Raw genomic sequence first — 19,871 nt, 5'->3', positions numbered from 1 at the left:
CGTATGCATGGCCAAATAGCTAAAAGATGTAAAGAAAGTTATATTTCAAAAGATAGAAATAAACAATGGCAAGGTCTTGACAGGGTGACATTGGGAAGCCCAAGATAAAGTGGGGTTCATAGATTACCAAGATGGTAGTGACCATTTTCTCCTTCTGAGCCAAACACCTGCAGACAAATAGGATCACTTCACTTTCCTATTCTTTATGTTCACCAATACGAACATTATGTTTTGATACATGTCTATGTTCTATAATTTTTAAATCATGATTAACACATATATTTCCTCAAACATTCATTTTGTCATGGTGTTTTTTGTCTTGTTTGTTTCTTTTGATTTTACTTTATCTTTTGGGGCTTTGTGGAAGGTTTTTTTTTTTTAGAGGAAAAGAGAGAGGAAGAACATGAACTTGGGTAGGAAAGGAGATAGGCAGAAACTGGGAGGGTTGAGGGAGGGGAAAATATGTTTAAAATACATAATTTTTAAATAAGAACCAAATTTTAAAAAATTAATAATCCTTCTGTTCAGTGTTTAGTAATATAAAGTACATTGACATCATCTGTAGTCTCCCTACAGTGCTAGGGGACAACTAGACTTCTTCCACCATCCTTCCTCCACCAACTAATTAGTTATTATTATTTCTGTTTTTCACTAGTCTCCTTTCCCTTTGAGTTTGAACATAATGTTGATGAATCCTTGGCAAACACATTAACAATATTCCCCAACATATCACCTAAAAGAGTTTGTGCATTTATTCTATCCCTATGCGAGTTTCAAATGTGAATTAGATATTATGCCTGGACCCAGGAATTCAATCCTATGGGGAAAGTACTGAGAAGAACATCAGTAAAAGATATTAAACGAAGAATGGAACAGGTAGGGGGTTGCCCTAGAAGGCTTTAGCCTTCTGTGAACAGCAGAGAAAACTCCCCAAGGAAATGCTACTTGAGCTGAGATTTCAAACAGGGATAGTACTAAGAAAGCAAGCGAGTGAAAATGAGCCTTCGAAGCAGGGAAACAGCATGTGACAGGAAAGAGCACAGCATGTCAGAAAAATGAAAGCAGAAACAATGACTCGGGGGGGGGGGGGGGGGGGAACAGGGGAGGTGGGATAGGCTAAAGGAGGTATGGAACAGCCTTGAGTACTTTGTAAAGCCTAGGTGCTTTTGTAAATAGTTTATCCTAAGGTACCAGTTTCTCTAATCTTCATTCTCTATCTCTATTTTAGAGGTCACTAGATTTATATTAAGCAGACAAAAATAAATTGTGGCCGCTGAAGAATTTTAAGCAAGAAAGGGTATAGAGTTGGTATGAGTAGATGTCTGTTTTGAAACACGGACCAGAACCATGATGTGCAGAATGTCTTAGAGCAGAATATAGATGATATGAAGGACATCATAATCAGCCAGGTGAGAGATGATGATACATCAGAGCCAGGTGGTGGCATGGGAGACTAGAGATGTGAACAGATTTGAGAACATTAACCATAGACTATGAGGATGGGGCAGGGAATAACATTCTTGATGGCAAATCGGTGTGGGATCCTTCTCTCAATAGAGGGTCTTACATCAGTTTTGAACATATTAAGCTTAAGTAAATTTAGGGCAGTGGTTCCCAACCTGTGGATCGCAGCTCCTTTGGGGGCCAAATAACCAGTTCACAGGGGTTGTGTATCAGATATCCTGCATATCAGATATTTACATTATGGTTAGTAACTTGCAAAATTACAGTTATGAAGTAACAATGAAAATAATTTTATGGTTGGGGGTCACCACAACATGAGGAACTGTATTAAAGGGTTGCAGCATTAGGAAGGTTGAGAACCACTGCTTTAGGGAGTAAAAGTACAATGTGTTATCAATTACAGGTTGAGTATCTTTGATCTGAAATTCTTGGGACCAGAAGTATTCTAAATTTGAAGAATTTTCATATTTTCAGAATATATATATATATATATATATATATATATATATATATATATACCTCTGAGACATTCTAGGAATAAAACCCTAACCTTAAAACATAAAATCCATGTTTTGTTTTACATTTACCTACCTACACACATAACCAAAAGTAAATGCATGCAGTATTTTTTAATAATTGTGTGCCAGAGGATCTGCATTATTCCTACACTCAAAGGATCTGTGTAAATTAGTCATCTTTGAATCATTGCAATGACTTCACAATTCAGAAATTAATGTCCATTAAGCTATTTTCTCAATCTTTTAAATATTTTTATCTTTAATTATATGTATATGTAGGGATAGGGTATGTACTCATATGAGTGCAGAGTCAGATCTCATGAAGCTGGAGTTATAGACAGTTGTGGGTCATATAACACGGTGCTGGGAACCAAGTTTGGGTCCCCTGCAAGAGCAGTACATGTTCTTAACTGATGAGCCTTCTCCTCAACCCCTCAATATCTAACTAATACGATTTGTCAAGTATATAAACTCTTCCACTAGCCAGCTTCTAACTACTACCAATCAAATGAAATGAAAATCCGGTCACCTACAGGACCCCTCCATAATTCTAACGCTTTCATTACCGACCAACATTGAAACATCCACTGGTGTTGAAATCTGCCGTGATGTTTGCTAGCCCTTGAGCAGAAGGGAGGCTTCTGAAATGCTAGGTCTCCATGTTTCCACAGAGGGAGATAAAATACTAACTGTGGTGCAACCAGGATCATTCCTTTCAGAACAGCAGCTGTCAAATCACTTGGATCAGCACTCATGAAAGTTCAGTTTTATCATACAGATATCTCTACTGCATATACGGGGGAAACAAGGCACACATTTTGTTTAAAATATCCATCAGAGAATGACAGGACCACTTATATTTGGCTATAACAGACCTTAGTTTTCTGTCTATTGTCTTGGTCACCTTCTTCACATGTGATGGTCAATCCTGGCTGTCAGATTGATTAGACTCAAACCTACCTATTTGTGCACTTTTTCAGGTATCTGTGAGGTTGTTTCTAGGGACAATTAGGCCATGCTGTTCGTGACCAAGTCAGTTATTTAATCTGTGGATGGATTCAGAATCTGAATGGACTATTAGGATGTGGTAGAACCATGGAAGAATGAGAAGGAAATGCTGATTTGCTTACGCTAACAGAGCCCTGTCAAAAGTTATTATCATGTTTCAAATACTTAATCATCAAAGAAACAAGTTACCATTCACTTTCATGTCAAACACTTTTGTACAAAGGAAGTAAGACATAAGGATGTCAAGGACAGTGATCATCAAGTCATGACAACTATTTACCATACACTGAGAGCTTACTAGGATTTTAAATACCTGGTCTCAGTAAATATTTACAAGAATTTGTTATGTTCTTCAGTAGCATGCAGAAGAAAAACTCAGCCAAAAAGGCTGAGAAACTGAAAGAAGGCTAACACAAGAAGCAGTAATGCTTGATTCAAACTGCCTAATTTGAGTCATGTTTGTTTGTTGGGGATTGAAGCTGAGTCCTCAAGCACCCTATACAAATGCTCCACAACTTAATCAAATCCCTAATCCCCTTTTTACTTGTGCATGTGTGTGGGGTGCTGATTAATTTTTGCCAACTTGACACAAACTCAAGTCACCTGGGAGGAGGGAACCTCAACTGAGGAATTGCCTCCATCAGATTGGCCTATGAGCATCTTGTAGGGCATTTCCTTGATGAGTGAGTGATGTGGGTAGTGCCAGCCCGAGTTATATAAGGGTGGTCCTGAGTTATTTAAGAAGGAGATCGGAGTATGAGCTTCTGTGTGAGAAGTAAGTAGTGTTCATGGTCTCTACTTCAATTCCTGCCTCCAGGTTCCTGCCTTGAGTTACCTTCCATGCTGGACTATAACCTGCAATATACCCTTTCCTCCCCACATTCCTTTTAGTTCATGTTTTAGCATAGCAACAAAAGCAAAATGGGACAGATAGGGTCTTGCTAAGTTGTACAAGCTGGACTTTAACTTGCTCTGTAACCCAGACAGGCTTTATATGTGTGATCCTCCTGACCCAGCCTTGCAAGCAGCTGTACCAGGAGGCACTCTTACATGAGTCTATGTTTCAATTATATCCATCTTTAAAACTCAAAATATTTCAGCAATGTTGGTCACAAACTGACATCAGTGTGCAAAGTATTAGCTTCTCCCATGAGAAGGGAGTGGTATCAGATATTATAGAGTCCTGGAATGGCCTCCCAAGTAACTAGAAATTCAAAAATTAGGCTTCTGTTGATGATGAGAATTTCCTGAAACAGAATGAACTCAATCTGAAAACTATGCCCAGTGTCACTTTTTGGAAGGGGAAGGCTGGAAAAAGAAATATAAACAATCCTATGCTCTGGGAGACTTCAACTTAAGAACCCAGGTGGATGGGCCTCAGAATATGGCTGAACTGACAGAAGGAGTCGAAATCCTCTGAGCCTTCTGTACACCTCACCGAAGTTTTCTAACCTGAGCTACAAGGGAAGGGAGATTGGGAATTTGAGGGAAAAAAATCACAAACAAGTGGGACAAAATCCACATAACCCACCAATGTGGCAGGGCTGTTATTTCAAACGGGGGGGGATAAAGGCTAGCTTACATGTAACAAAGTTATGAAGGACTCTAAGCAGCCCCTTCTCATGTGAGACTTCATTCCATTCAGTTGAGAACTGAAGCTTTTGGCACTAAAAATCTAGAATAAGAAAACTGATGAGGTCTCCATGAGGAGTAAATGAAGATATTATGGTGGTCTCCTTAAATAGTAAGGCCTACGTGAATGCTTAGCAGTAGTCACAATGATTCAATTGGGATCATTATCATAGATAAATAAACATTGGGCAGCAGGTATGGTTTACAGCAGAGCATTTGCTTAGCATGCACAGGACCCTAGGTTAGATTCCTAGTACCACTGGGAAGGAAGGAAGGAAGGAGGGAGGGAGGGAGGGAGGGAGGGAGGAAGAAGCCATGCGTGGTGGTTTAAATGAGAAATATTTCCTGTAGGCTCATGTATTTGAACAGATCATCACCAGTTTATAACATTCTTTGGAGAGGTTGTGGAACTTTCAAGTGGTACAGCCTTGGTGGGAGACACACATCACTGGGAGCAGGCTTTGAGCCTTTTCCTCTCTGCCTGCCTTACCTCTGCTTCCTGTGTATGGTTGAGAGCTGATCTCCCCCACATGCCATGTCTTCTCTGCTATTATGGACTCTGGCTCCCTGAAACCATGAGCCAAAGCAAACTCTTTTCTTCCTTGAGTTACTTTTGATCATGGCATGTTATCAACAGCAAAGGAAAGGAAATATCACACAAATCTATGGTTTTAGGAAAGAATTCTGAATACAAACAACATGCTGTCTCTGGGTCCAGCTCATTTGCAGGACCAGTGGTGATTTTTGTTATTTATGGAGCTATAAGTTTTCTTTGTTTCCAGAGAGTCCATGTAAGCCCTCTGTTGGCTTAGGGCCAGCTGTGCCATGATCAGTCCAGCTCCCCCCATCCCCAGTCATCTGCAGAGCAGAGGCCTCACCCGAAGCTTTACCTTGCTGCTTTTGCATGGTGGTGAAGTCCTCAAAAGTTAGTGTGCGCACAGGAGGTCTCCAGAATGCATAGGTCTCCATGATGGCTTCAAGTCCAGTTCTGGAAGGAGAACAGCCAGAAAATCAACTTGTAAGTAACCACAAACATACCCTGACATTTGAAGATGCAAGGTGAGTTGTCTGACATACGACAGGCATTGAGACGCACACCACTAGGCTAAACCAGTCTGGCAAAGTCCAAGGTCCAGATGCTGCTACATTGCTGAAGGAAGAACAGAGGAAACTAATTTAGATCAATCACAAACAAGTCCCTAACCACGGTGAAATTCAGCTCTGGTTTTCCTTCCAAAGAGGCTCAATGGGCATGATAATAAAGTGTATTTAAGGTCAAGGCTATCATGAGTACAGTTGAGCAAAGAGTAGCACTGACTGCTTCTCATGCCACCACCATTACCTCATCATGGCTGACACATCCTGCCCCAGAGCCAACTCCACATCCAGAGTGTGGAAGGCTCAATGAAGCTGTCAAGCTGATGTGACTTCAAAGGTCTCCCAAGTCAACAGAGAAGAGTGGGGCAACAGAAATAGGAGGAGAGTAAACAACTACACTCAAGTTTTTACTATAGTGAGAAACACCCACCCAAAGGAAAAAGAAAGTGTACAACAGGCAAAAAGAACACTCCATATCACCAAATGTTTATCCTCATTTGCAACCTAATAAATAAATGGCCGGGAAGAACCATAAACTGTCAGATTTTAGAAAATACCTAATATTTTTAAATTACATTTATTTGCAGCTTCTGGTTTACTCATGCTGGACGATCTGTAAATCGGACTGTATGCACTCTATCTCTTTACCATTCAACTATGTCCCTATATGAAGTACTGAAATAACTACCCGGAGGACTTCCAGCATATTGTTGATGATATGCAATATCCTTAAAACAGAATGTTGTTTTGGAGCTCTGTTAAAAGCTGTGAGTAGAGTTTTTTTTGAGTGTTTACTATTTTAAAGCTGTTTCTTTTGTGTCAGGAAGTGGAGGCTTGGGGACTGTGGGGAGAAAGTCGAATGGAATCACAGTGGCATATGTCCCTCCATCGTGAAGTCATCCCAAAGGGCATGAGGTGCCTCTCAGCAAGCAGATCTTTCCTACTGAAAAAGGTATGCTCTCTGACCTTCTACTTAACTAGTCCACTTGTTCGGCTCTGTTATATGCTAAGAATAAAGTGGGAGGTTTTATTTTAAGTGAAAACAAATACCTTCTCCCTTTAAGTGCTGATAATCCCCCTGGCATTCTTGTCAGATGAGCCACTGATACATTGACGGTCTCTTTGTGTTGGAAAATTTGCTTTCTGAATAGGCTTTACTTGTACATTTCTCTTTCTAAAGGCTTCCCTGGATCTTGGAGGCTTTAAATACACTAATGTTGGCAAACCGAACTCTGTATTTTAAGAAGAGGTCTGCAGGAGAGAGCAGTGCATGGTGTTTATTAGCTGTTAATCTGTGAGAAGCAGGAATAGATGAGATCTCTACTTGGTCTACATTGGTCTTGAATACAGTTCATGGAACTATTTGTGGGTAGAAAGAGCTCAGGCAATTAAGGGAGTTCAGAATAATAAGGGGATAGGCAGATAAAGCCATGTTGAGCCTGGGTGGATAGAAGAAATAGATAGGCCCAGCTTAGATCTGACTGCTTTGTCCTGGAATGTTGGCAGCCCACCAGAACAGCCTAGGATTCCCTTTAATGGCACAGGAGGCTCACCACACATGGCAAGGGTTTATTATTCCACCTTCCAGTCCATCTTTTCCAGGGACAAGTGTACAGCATAAGGACAAAAGCTAGCACAAGGACAAAGAACAATCCCTTCTCATTTCGTAATAAAATGCTAGGAAACTGTGAAGTTTCAACAATACCACAGTATAATGCCACACTGTATTTTTTTAGTAAGTAGAAATGGGTTTGATTTCTTTTTCATAATACTATTTCCAAACACTATGGCATGGAATGATTTATTTTATTTGAGCCATCAATTTTATACTATCATATAATGACTGTGTGTCAACTATCAAATTTAACTTCAAAACAGTGATGGAATCATAGATTTAAAACATGGGGAGATCCATGATGCTGTGTTCCTATCTCTTCTGGTATTTTCTTCAGTGAGTATCCAGCCTCTGTTGATGCATTTCCTTGGGAAGGCAATTTGAGTTTTTTGTTAGATCTGTTATTAAGCTGCTTCTGACATTTGGCTGAAATTTCTGATATAAATCTCATCCTCTGGTGAAGTGATAAGAGTCTCATACATCAGCAACAAAGCTGCTGTCTTTCATATCCTCCTCAAGGAGACCTTCCTTAGCCTAAGAATACAGCATGCCATTCATAGACGCACCTGTGGCCATTCAGGAGTTCATATAGCAAGGGTTATTCTCATGGCAAAGGAGTAGAGCAACTTTCCCAAATTAGTGACAAAGGATATAACATTATTACTCACACCTTACTATTAAGCTACATCTTCTATAGATTTTTTAATGTATAGGAAAAATGTAAATTAGCCTTTAATATGTATTCTCCTACACAGAATGGTAGAAATTGCATGCATTTATGTTACTTAATCTGTTTTTAGATTTTGAATGTTTCCATTTTTAGAAAAATTAATCCTGTTTATTTGCTATATGCCTTATATTCTATTTGTCTCAAACTCTATCAAGCTTCACTGACTAGATCTATGTATTAGAAATCACTAGTAACATATCTCAGAATTTGGTATGGGGCCATGGCACAATTTAATAACGCACCTCTTTCTACAGCTAGCTTATATGTACTTCAAGGAGTCAGAACCAATGTTTTTCTTTGCTCGAGTGCCTAGCATAATGCTTGCTGTACAGTATGTCTCAATTTATATGCATTGAATTAGTAAACAAGTGTCATTAGTTCATAATTTTAACAAGACAATTTTCTCAATTGACACATGTTGAATTAATTAAGTAGAGGAACTATTTCATAAATTTTAACTAGTATCCATTCTATTTTCTTTTTTTAAACAAGTTTTTTTTGTTTTTTTCAATTTGTTTAACTTTATTTTATGTGCATTGGTGTGAAGGTGTCAGATCCCCTAGAACTGGAGTTACAGACAGTTGTGAGCTGCCATGTGGGTGCTGGGAATTGAACCTGGGTCCTCTGGAAGAGCAGCCAATGCTCTTAACCACTGAGCCATCTCTCCAGCCCCCATTCTATTTTCTAAGCTTAAAAATTTTAAAAACAACTTAGTTTAAAAATGAAATATCTGAGGATAGAAAGAGTCTTCTAGTGCCAGAGATTGGGGCCTTTTACTTTCTATCTAACTGGTCTTGTGCCTGTTTTGACCTAGGTCTTAGGAAGTTTCCATTCCCCTCTGGCTTCTTTTGTCCTAAACTTAGGATGTTTGACCTTCCATAGAGTCTGAGTGCCCTATCAGAGTTCAGGCACTTCCATCCTTTGTCTTCTATAAGAATGTTTGTCAACTATTCATCAAGGTCTTCTGCTATGAGATGACTACTCAAGGTTTATCTTGTGGTAACTATTGATTGTTTGCTGTTATCTTGCCCTAATTTTGTGAATTTTTATCTTCAGGCTTAACAAAATGGATTCATTATTCCACGAATGTGAAAAGCTGCATTGGGTAGTGTCTGGTTAACACATTCCACATGGTGGGCCTCTGTGGGCTGTGCCACAGCAGAGACCTGGCGTCATCTCTGGGGCTTCCAATCAGAAAACAGTCAAATTGGCAATTATTCCCTCTTGCTGACTTTTTCTTGTTAGTCCAGTGACAACAGAGGCCACATCTAAACCCTCTTTGTTTAGTCTTTTGGCTGTAACTTCCTCTCTGGTTTCCAAGCCAATTCTCTTTTGACTTGGTCAAGCCAAAAAATATGCTGAAAGCAAAGAAGAGGAAGGAGGCAGAGCTAGCCAAAGAGCTCCTTCACAAATTGATGATGCCTCAAGATCAACTGATCTGGAATTGCAACCAGATTGGAAAGAAATACCCTCCCAATTGCATTTGAAAAAGAAAGAGAGACTTCTTTTGAAGTTCAGCAAATGCCAGACAATAATAATTATTATTATTAAAATATCTGTGATCCTATTTATGTATCACTATGCAAAGTTTTCACATTATCCTTGTCTTGAGATAGAAAACTGCTTCTTCATCATCTTCTGTTTATTTTCTCTTTATCTCTAAATTATTTTTGCTTAAGTTTAACTTCTCCCTATACCATGTGCTGAGACTATTGTAAACAAGAAGGGCATATGCTGTAGGTTGATACAGCCACTGGTTTTCTCTCAACAGAAGGAAATTCATGACTAAAATTATCCTAACGCAGCAGGGATTTTGAAAACACAAGGAGTATTTGGACTCTAAAAAAATCTTAGGTGATATAAAAGCAAAACAGACACAGAGTTATTGCCCTTAAGGAGTATCCTGTTCAATAGAGAGAGAGAGAGAGAGAGAGAGAGAGAGAGAGAGAGAGAGAGAGAGAGAGAGAGAGAGAAAGAGAAAGAGAGAGAGAGAACAATATGAAAAGGACTATTTTACAAACTGTTCAATACACTGGAGCTATGCAACTGTGCTATGAAGCATTGAACAAGAGATGTTCACTATACTTGGGAAACTAAAGGTTCCACAAAAGGTCATCTATTTAACCTAAGTATTAAGTGACACTCTCGGGCAACCTTCCATTCAGAACAAGAGGTAGCTTTTGCAGCAGAGTGAACAGTGTATGCAAAGACTTAGCAGTGTTGAAGCAAAAGTATGTTCTGGGCACTTAACAAACACCCACAGGGTTACTGAAGCTCTGTATGTATAGTGGGGGTGTACACAGTAGACACCTAGCCCAGATCTAATTACCTTATCTCCAAGTTCTTAATCTATCCTTGCTCTCTTGAAGAAAGGTCAAACCTTCCACACTTCCCTCTCTTTCAAACTTTTTTTTTTTTTTTTTTTTTTTTTGGTTTTTCAAGACAGGGTTTCTCTGTGTAGCTTTGCGCCTTTCCTGGAACTCGCTTTGGAGACCAGGCTGGCCTCGAACTCACAGAGATCCGCCTGGCTCTGCCTCCCGAGTGCTAGGATTAAAGGCGTGCGCCACCACCGCCCGGCCTCTTTCAAACTTTTGTGGAATCAGCTCCAACCTCCAGTTATTTAAGACATTTTCTGTTTAGATGCTCTAAAGAACCTTAAATCAGAAGCCTACAGTTTGCTTAAGGACAAACGCATCGTGTGAAATTTGGCTTCTCGGGGTACAGCAATTATATCTACCCAATGAAGAAGCTGTTGTCAATAAGCCTTCTTCACTGGTTTTGGAAGAATGAGTAATCAATGAAAACGTGTTTGGAATTGAATTAAAATTGCTCATCACCTGGTGGTCCCCAGGAGTTCCTTTCCCACTATCCTTAGAGTTTGGATAAGTTGTAATTGCAGTTCCTGGGCATTTTCAATGTCTCCGCATAATAAAAATTTATTAACAATACTAAACAGGCTAACTAAAACATTAAGTTCCTTTGCATTTGACTGGAATAGTCTAGCTTTGGTATTGTGAATGTCACACAAGGGACAGATGAACATTCTAGTTAAGAGCATAGACTCTAAATATAGATTGCCTGGCCTCTAATTAAGGCACCTTTGACCAAAGTATGTAACTTCTTCATGCTTAAGTCTCTGTCGTTCTAAGATAGAGAAATCTGTATTACCTTATAATCATTGTGACTTAATAAACACAGCTTGGTTGAAAACAAAACTTCTCAAGGCAAGTGAGAAAATAAAATGAAAGGCTTATTATGATCATTGCTCCAATTCAAGCAAAAGAAAGTCAGTCACTCTGCTCAAGTGGCAGCCTGTTCTAGCAGATACAGTCCTGCTTTCCTGGAATTCACAGCTCTGGCCGTCCTCTGGCTCTAGATAAAAGGTAGAAGGAGCACCATGGTACCTAATTCCATTTCTCATTTTCTCATCACAACACGAAAAGCGTGTCCCTCAAGCCCCTGTAGGCCTCATTATCTTGCAGATATTTCAGACTCCGATATACTAGCCATTAAAAAGACGTCACTGTGTTCAATGACATCATCCTTGAGCAGGAGCCACAGATAATAAGACAATTGCCAACATTCCCTGGCAAATCCACATGGCCAAGAGGACAATGGTGGAAACAGTTCATGACAAGAGAGGAGGAAGAAATAATAAGGCAGAGAAAAGTATTAAGTCCTGGCGAAAAGGCTACGCCATGGGACGTGACAAACAGCTAAGGCCTGGGTGACTAGGAGGGGTACAACTGCCAATAGAGGAGGAGGAGGAGGATGCCAGCATCTAGGACAGGGCCAGCTGCCTTGAACGACAAATGCAACAGTCCCTGAGAAGTCCAACACTGATTGCTTCCATAGACCTGCTGAATGGCAGAAGTCACCCACGCCAGGGATAACAAGAAAGTATGCAAAAATCTACAGGGGCCTGTAAGACTGCCAGGAAAGAGCAGGATGAGGTTGGCTGGGAAACTGCAGCCAAAGGCCCTTGAGGGGACAAAGGAAAACACAGCAATTGAGCATGAGGGGGACACTTGGGATATACTGACAGTTGAGAAAAGGCAAGTGGTCAGCTCATTGGCTCTAAGCTTGCTACTTGAGACTCCTGAACAACGGGGAGCCAGAAGTGGTTGGAGGCATGGTTTCTGCTGCCTGGCCAGCTGCGCCTGCAGAGGACAGGGAAATCATTCTCTGGACCCTGCGACAGGCTGGCTCTGCAAATTCTGAAGCCAGTAGCTCAAAATTCAGATTGCCATCCATGTAAAGGGAAGCACTGGGAGGGTACCTTGACTCTGAGGCAAAAATGGACAACGTGGACCTCAGTTAACGTATGAAATAATTATTACCATTATTTGAGACTTATAATTTGATTAGCAAGAAATAACTGTAAGATTGAATTAATTGAAGTCGCTGCTATTTTGTCTTTTAAACCTGAAAACAGTCATTTCTTCTGTTTAGCTCAATAGATAGATAAAGGTGCAGGTAAGACACGTTAGTTGTCTCTGACAGAGCACTCTATTACCAGATGACAGCTAGAGTACATCCACTGGTTCCTTCCTCCCAATTCTCCAGGGAAAGCCATTTTGCATCAGCAAAAATGAGCCAGGCTGGGGGTAATGTGTAGCTGACTTCTCTTTGTCTCTCCATTCAGTTAACTGGGAAATTCCTCACTTTACACTCCTCTTTCTACTGAGCATGATGAACCTGTAACAGGAGAGGGGTCCTGTTGGAAACCAGAAAGTCATTCTTCACTCCATAGGCATGGCCTTGGAACAGCAGCTGCTGAGAGTGGGTTTGAGGGAAATCTTTACTCTTGAAAAGGGGCCATAAGATCTGCCTCAGAGCTCAGGCAGGCCTGTGTTTCCTAGATGCCTAGAGAAGGACACCCACAAAATTTCAGTGTCTGTAAGTCTTAGACAAGGAGGAGTTCCCGGAGGCAGAGTTAAGGCAGAATGAAGTTTCTCTATCACCATTCAAGAATAATTCCTTCAGTGAAGTAGTGATGTCACTGAACATCCTTTTCAACACTCAGATCTCTCCACTCTCATGCTGCAATGCCTAGCATGCCCCGAAATATGTATATAGGAACAAAATTACAAAATACTTCTACCAACTACACGCACAGCAAACATAGCTAGCTCAGAACATTCAGAGAGCAGGCACAGACCCAGAATTCCTCTTGCACCTCATGTCTTCCTATAGATTCTATGAGTGACAATCTGCTAAAGAAACTACTTCCGTGTGTAAATCAGCCTCCATGACACATGACCCCTCTCCAACTCCTCCTGAGTGTAGAATTAAGGTACCCTGACTCAAGCTTCCAATGATGGACTCCACGGAGAAGAACATAACCTCCTCAAGTACCACACAACTCCAAGGGTTGCAGAAGTGTCAGTCTACCTGGGACCTGGCATGGGATCAGCAGCAGTCGCTTCTGGAATGCCATGTAAGCTAGACATAGATGGAGGAAATCATGAGGCGTGCATTGCCGTAGATACAATGGGCTTGGCAGTAAAGATCAAATCCAAGGTCAAAGGCAGGAATGAAGGGTACTAAGGGGAGAACCCAGTCTGTCACCACATAGTACTTTCAAGAAAACTTCAATAGAAGAACCCTTCATTCCCCAGGCAGATCCTAACTGTAATCCTCTCTTTTTTATGGATGTATTTGTTTCTGAGAAAGTCTCTGGGAATTCCATAGAATTCCCCAAGCACACTTGGGCTTTTTATAAAGTCTTGGCAGCCACCTCTGAGAGATGAGGGTTTCTCATCAGATGGGCTTCAGAGACCCACAGAGTTCTCTTTCCCTGTATTTCCTTGGCTCCTCCTAACAGGCAGCATCTGAAGAGCTGTCTTTCCCTCTGGCGGAGCAATGAGGGCTCTTGAGAGCAGATGTGTCTCCCAAGACTACTTCTGGATAGCAAGACTCTGCAGAGGTACCTCTTCTCTTCAGCTTCATGACCCTTTTCTTGCCTTTGGTTCATGCTTCCCGGTACTGTAGTCACTCCCCAAGGCATAATTTCATTTCTCAGTTTACTCCTAGGTGGCCTTGCTCAACCAAACTTTATTACACCTTTACTCTGCCTCTGGGAACTCCTCCTTGTCTAAGACTTACAGACACTGAAATTTTGTGGGTGTCCTTCTCCGGGGGCCTAGGAAACACAGGCCTGCCTGAGTTCTGAGGCAGATCATATGGCCCCTGGATGTGTGTGGTTATGCAACAACTTGGTCAAATCAGAGTCTAACAGAAGTAAACGGGCTCAGATATGCATCTGAATTGTCCGTAGTTTTTCTAACTAGTCACATACTCTTTATTCTTCCTTCTCCTTCTGCATCCAAACCTAGCCCATGGCTTCTGGTTTCCTTGATTTGCCACTGGTTGGAATGAGGCTTTCTTAAGTTCCCTTTTTAATTTATCTCCCACTCATCAATTCTGTTCTGTAACTAATGAACAATTTCTATTTTATTCTGTACACCTGGCACTGAGAGGGAAGGGATACCTAAGAGAATAAACTTGAAAGTACAATTCTGGATTCTTGACTCAATCAAGAGAACAATATAACACAGAATTTAACACAGTGGAGACCAAAATACCAATCTTATGGCTGGTAAAATTGGCTGGAGATCACAGGACAAGTGTAGGGCTAAGTGAAGGGATCAGGACTCCCCTGGAAGGTGCTGACTCCCAACTTTACAGGCATCCTCTGCTAGGTTTACCACCCAACAGAAAACCTGAGATGTGCACTCAGGGTGCAAGCAGGTCCTGGGGGTGGGGTCCTCTTCCCAGACCCAGCCATTACATCAGCCACTGGTTCTGATAAGAAGTCGAAGAAAAATACAGTTCTAGAAGCCAGGAGCACTTTTTTCTAGAGATCTCTTTTTTTAAAAAAGGCAAAGAATGGAAGCCAGAGTGTTTAGCCATTGCTGTTTACTCTTCTGTATATTTTAGAAGGAGCCTGTCATCTGGGCCACACTCTGATGGGACTCAGTGTGAGAGCCTCACAGGCTGAGAGACACTTCTAGAGGCATCAGTGGAGAGTGCAGTGGGTGGTTACATCCTCCCCATCATTTCTCTCCTCCCTATTCCAGCCTCTGGACTTTGCTGGGATGGATTGAGATCGACAAACTTGAACGTGTTTTGGTTTGAGGTTTGGCAAACTCTGTAACTCCAAAGTATTCCACAAATGTTTTGTGTTCTGCGAAACCAAAAAACATTGGCCAAGCACTTTCCCCTCTAATTTTTAAGCCCATGTGTTTTTAAAGGAAATGTAATCCGTATGTTTTAGTAACATTTATATGCAACTCATCAAGCCATGCTCCTCCGCATGAGTCATTTGATGTCTAAAATGCATGGGGAAAAACAGAGGTTGAGAAGAACTGTGTGAGCATAAGAAAGGCCACAGATGAGATGCTGGACAGAAGATGGTATGCTGGTCCTGATGCTAGCTCAGAGCCACCAGGTCCCAGATTTGCAAATAATTCTCCATATACTCGCCCATCCATTTTTCCCATCTACATAATGACATTAAAAGTCCTTGCCTACATCGGATCCTTCAGCCAGCTAGTGAGAATTAAATCACAAGGCAGCTAATGATATAATAAGGTAATTTTGGATTTTCAAAATAGGAGAAACATTCAAAACTTTTATAATTGCCTTAGCAAGTCTATTATAATGTAGTTTCCCAAAGTGCTGGAGAAAGAAGCCATACATTCTTGCCTCATTGTAAGACATGGGGAGGGCATCCCCAATTCACCTGCTAGAAAGGTTCAGCTTGGTTTTGTGTCTCCAGATAGGAGATACTTGTTTATAGAGGGTATAAATTAGATGGTGAAGCTATGAGCAGTGGTCTACAAACACAGACTAAGAGTGCACTGGTGGCTTTATTTGAAACTGAAACAGTTCTGGGTGGTTGGATAATGTTTTTAGAGGAAGGATTCTGTTCTCAGTATTGGAAGTGAGTCAAGTCAAGGATGGGATGCTAGCATGATAGCCTGGGATGCACAGCTCTGAAGTCAGGCAGACACGGTTGTTCATCAGCAGTTTGCTCTGGAATGGTGGAAAAGCTGCTTAACTCCTGCATGCCTCAAACCTTTTTAAGATGCAGGTTTGAAAATTAGAGAAAAATGAAGGATGAGCCCCCCCCAAAATGGTAAGTGTTCATTTGCAGTTAACTGAGACAGTTACTAATTGTCCTTAAAGTAACCTGCACTCTGGGGGGTGGGGTTGTAAATTTTTCTAATCAAAACATAGTATATAGCTGTTTATGTGCTGCAGTATGATAACTCAGCATATATGCCCAATATGTAATAGTCAAATCAGGACAATATTTCCTTCTCCTTAAACACTTCATTTCATTGGATTGGGAAGTTTTGAACTCTTCTACAGCTTTACAAAATATATGGTAAACTGTGAGCTTCGGTTATCCTAAAATGCTGTGGCATATTAGGACTTTTTCCTTTGTGTATTTCTGTATTTCCAGTCCTGCTTTCTCCTGTCCCTCCTGACTCTCTCCCTCTAACTTCCAATAGCAACTGTTCTCCTCCTCAGTTCTACAAAATCAACCATTTTAAGTTCTGCATATGTAATGCGCCACTTGGCTTTTCATGATGGTTTATTTCACTTAATGTCCTTCAGTCCCATTGATTCACAAATGACAGGACTCTATTATTTTTTTAATGTGGCTTGCAGGCTTTGTATGACATTAAAAAAAAGAAATTTTCACACTATAGGAAATAAATTAAGCATTGAAATGGGCTAGTGCCTGACTTCAGAGCTGTGCACCCTGCACTATTTTGTGCTAGGCCATCTGTCCTTGATTTACCCATAGTTCCACTTTCAAGGAGTCTTACAGAGAAGAGGAACCCACCAAGCAGGCCAAAAAAATAAGCATCCTCATTGAACAGCACAACATTCACTGGCCTCCAGGAGGACCTCCCTCTGGGACTCCAGCTAAGAAGTCCTCAAAACTTCCAAGTCAGTGGCAAATCCTTCACTCGGCATCCTAGTCTCAAGGTGGAAATGGGCTTCAGTTCCTGGAGCATCAATTCAATGTTGATCAACACATATTATTTTGTCATACCTAGGCACCTCCCATCCCATGCTGCTGAGACACAGTTACAGAGGGCCTCACTCTGGAGCCACAGGGCCTCCTCAATAGTCAAACATAGCAAACCCATACTTGTCTTTACATCTGCTTTCTGCAACCCCCCACACACACCCCTAATCATAGCATTTTATCATCTACACTAACCCCAGTCACCCTATAGAAACAGTTTTGACTCCCACTTGACCTCCTGATTGAATGTTTTTATCAAAAATTGACATATTTTTCTTGCTTTCAATGAAACAACGAAACATAGGTGTGAACAGTCTAAGAGGGCAATTTCCAAGGGTGTTTACCTTCTACTGTAGCTTCCAAGAGTAGGGTGCCTACCAACAGGAAGCACTAGCTGAGTAATTAAAATCAACTTTAGGAAAGTAATTTGACCAAATGCTCCAGGTTACAGGGTCTCCAGTGGAAGACAAAGGGAGAAAGAGGAGAGCATGCACTATGCATCTGTAAGAAAAGTAAACAAATACTAAATACTACTCGAGACAACTCCCCAAAAACAAAGGAACAGATGAATAAATAGCATGGACATGTTTGTCCCTGGAGACATATATTTGGGTATAGAAAAGAAATTCTTACCCTGGGAGATAAGATCTCTCCAAACATATAAAGAAAACTGCAGGCTTATTAAGAAAAATGTGCAGCTGCTCATGTATCCGGCCACACTTACGTATTAGGAGCCCACAGAACCCTGAAAGGCCATCCATGGACTCCAAGCTACAGGTTTTGAATACCCTTACCATACATGGCCTACCTGCCATGAGTGACCGGTCACTTTTTAACACCTTGCCACTAACTAGGTCTTCAAGGAGCTCAGAGTAAAGGATTTTAGAAATGACGAAAAGGAAGGCGCTGTTGTGACCTGGAACATGAGTTAATGGTGGGGAACATCTGAGACAGAATGAAGGTATGTTTGTTCTTTGTTGGTTAGGCTTTGAAGACGAAGACCTTTGTGGAATAGAAAATCATTTGACCAGGAGTCGTCACTCGCTCACTGAGTTCTACAGTGCTTTACCATTAATGTGTTACCCAGAACACGTTACTTAATGTTGCCATCTAAAAACTGAAAGGTTGACTGAATTTTATATTACTCAACTGATATGACCTTATGGATTTTGAGACAAACAAATTTTATAGGAACCTAGATGTGTGTTGAACATAAAATAAGAGTCTAATAAAGAAGTGCTTTTACAAAGCCTTTTGTGAAAGAAATGATCACCACAGGTGGTTTGTAACATATGTCTATGGTATAGTGATGCATTGCTTGGTGAAGGCACATCTTTAGGAATGTCATTATGTTGTTTAGTCATTGTGTACACATTATACAATGTCCTCACACAAATCTCGACATACACCCACTATACACCTTTATTGTTAAGTTAGATCCCATCTCACATGGGGTCTGTTCATGCTGAAACATTGGTCTGTAGTACTTGATTAGATAATGCATCACATATTTCATGGAGTAGTTCTAAATATAAATTGTTGGTTTATCCAAAAACTGCTGTAGAGAGAATACCAAAGATAATTCCTGACAATCTGTTGTCCAGATGTAAAGCAATCCTTGCCGATTATGAAAGAAGTCTGATGCCTGATGAAAGTCAATTGCATTGCAATGCCTGTGCTACACCAGACAGATGCACCACACTCGCTCAGGCTGTACTGTCTGTAGCTGATGAATTTGCCTACTTAGAGACTGTGGATATGTCTAGTTTCCCCAGCCATCTCAGGTGTCTCCTAACTTGCCATAGATAACAGATTTTCATTTTATGTAGGAAGTCATTTGGAGAAAAGAAAGCCTTATCAGTCAGAAAAGCAGTACAGTCTCTAAGGCATTTGACAACAGCACAAAATGATCCTGTGAACATCTGCAACTCCTGGAACTGATGGAGCAGGTCATAAAGAAAGGTGGGGTTCCCCTTCATCACTGAAACTTCCCTTTGCTGTAACAGATGGAGACTATTGCAGAAAACCACAACTGACCAAAATACAGAGTTGGGAAGCAAAGAAAAGGGGACTGAAAGATTTTAAGAGTCAGAAGAACAGGAAATATGCTTTGAGATTGTGTCTCCTAGAGATATCAGAGAAGTTACACACATGAAGTCTCATCAACATAGGTACCTAAACATGACCTGAACAAGGATAACACAAATAGGCTTGCTAATGTAGAAGAAAGAAAGCTCATAGCCCTAAATCAAGAACTATAGGCCAGTAAGGAATGCTGAGCCAGGGAGATATAGTCCTCCTGCAGAGAGGAGCACACCAATTGGTTATCCAATACCAAACAGTCAGCATGAAAACATCCATACACATAACTTTATACAGACTGAGCAGGTTTTACTTGCATACTTACGAATATAACACACAACGCACATGCACATTCACGTGTGTGCACACATGAGCACAACAACCAAGAAAAGAGACAAGGAATTTTAAAGAGAGCAAGGGGAGAGTGCATGGAAGGATTTGGAGGATGGAAAGGAATGGGAGGAAATGATGTAATTATGTTATAATCTCAGAAAATAGAAAAGCTAGTTTTACAAAAGGAAAAAAGAAAGGAGGTATTCTAGAAACACTCCCCCTTAATGAAGTCAAAAGTGTACGTGTCTTGGGGGACTATTTCCTAGTAATAAAATGATTACATTTGTTTTTACAGATTTCAACCCATAAAGGTAGTAATTTTCTGAAATCTTTTATTTTTCA

The 19,871-nt window shown here is 40.8% G+C and overlaps 1 protein-coding gene across 1 annotated transcript in view; it reads right to left on the bottom strand.

Annotated features, from left to right (window-relative positions):
* Positions 1–19,871, bottom strand: part of Tbx15 (T-box transcription factor 15) — a 108,278-nt gene that overhangs the window by 11,722 nt on the left and 76,685 nt on the right. The window contains exon 7 of the mRNA XM_052730916.1: positions 5,513–5,610. Within this exon, the coding sequence (XP_052586876.1) occupies positions 5,513–5,610 (98 nt within the window). The remainder of the gene's footprint in view (positions 1–5,512; positions 5,611–19,871) is intronic.

This window comes from Peromyscus californicus, unplaced genomic scaffold (genome assembly GCF_007827085.1).
Source record: "Peromyscus californicus insignis strain IS unplaced genomic scaffold, ASM782708v3 Scaffold_9__1_contigs__length_137607984, whole genome shotgun sequence".
Classification (NCBI taxonomy): Eukaryota; Metazoa; Chordata; class Mammalia; order Rodentia; family Cricetidae; genus Peromyscus; species Peromyscus californicus.
The sequence above is the reverse complement of the archived record's forward strand: the minus strand, read 5'-3'. Positions and strand labels throughout refer to the sequence as shown.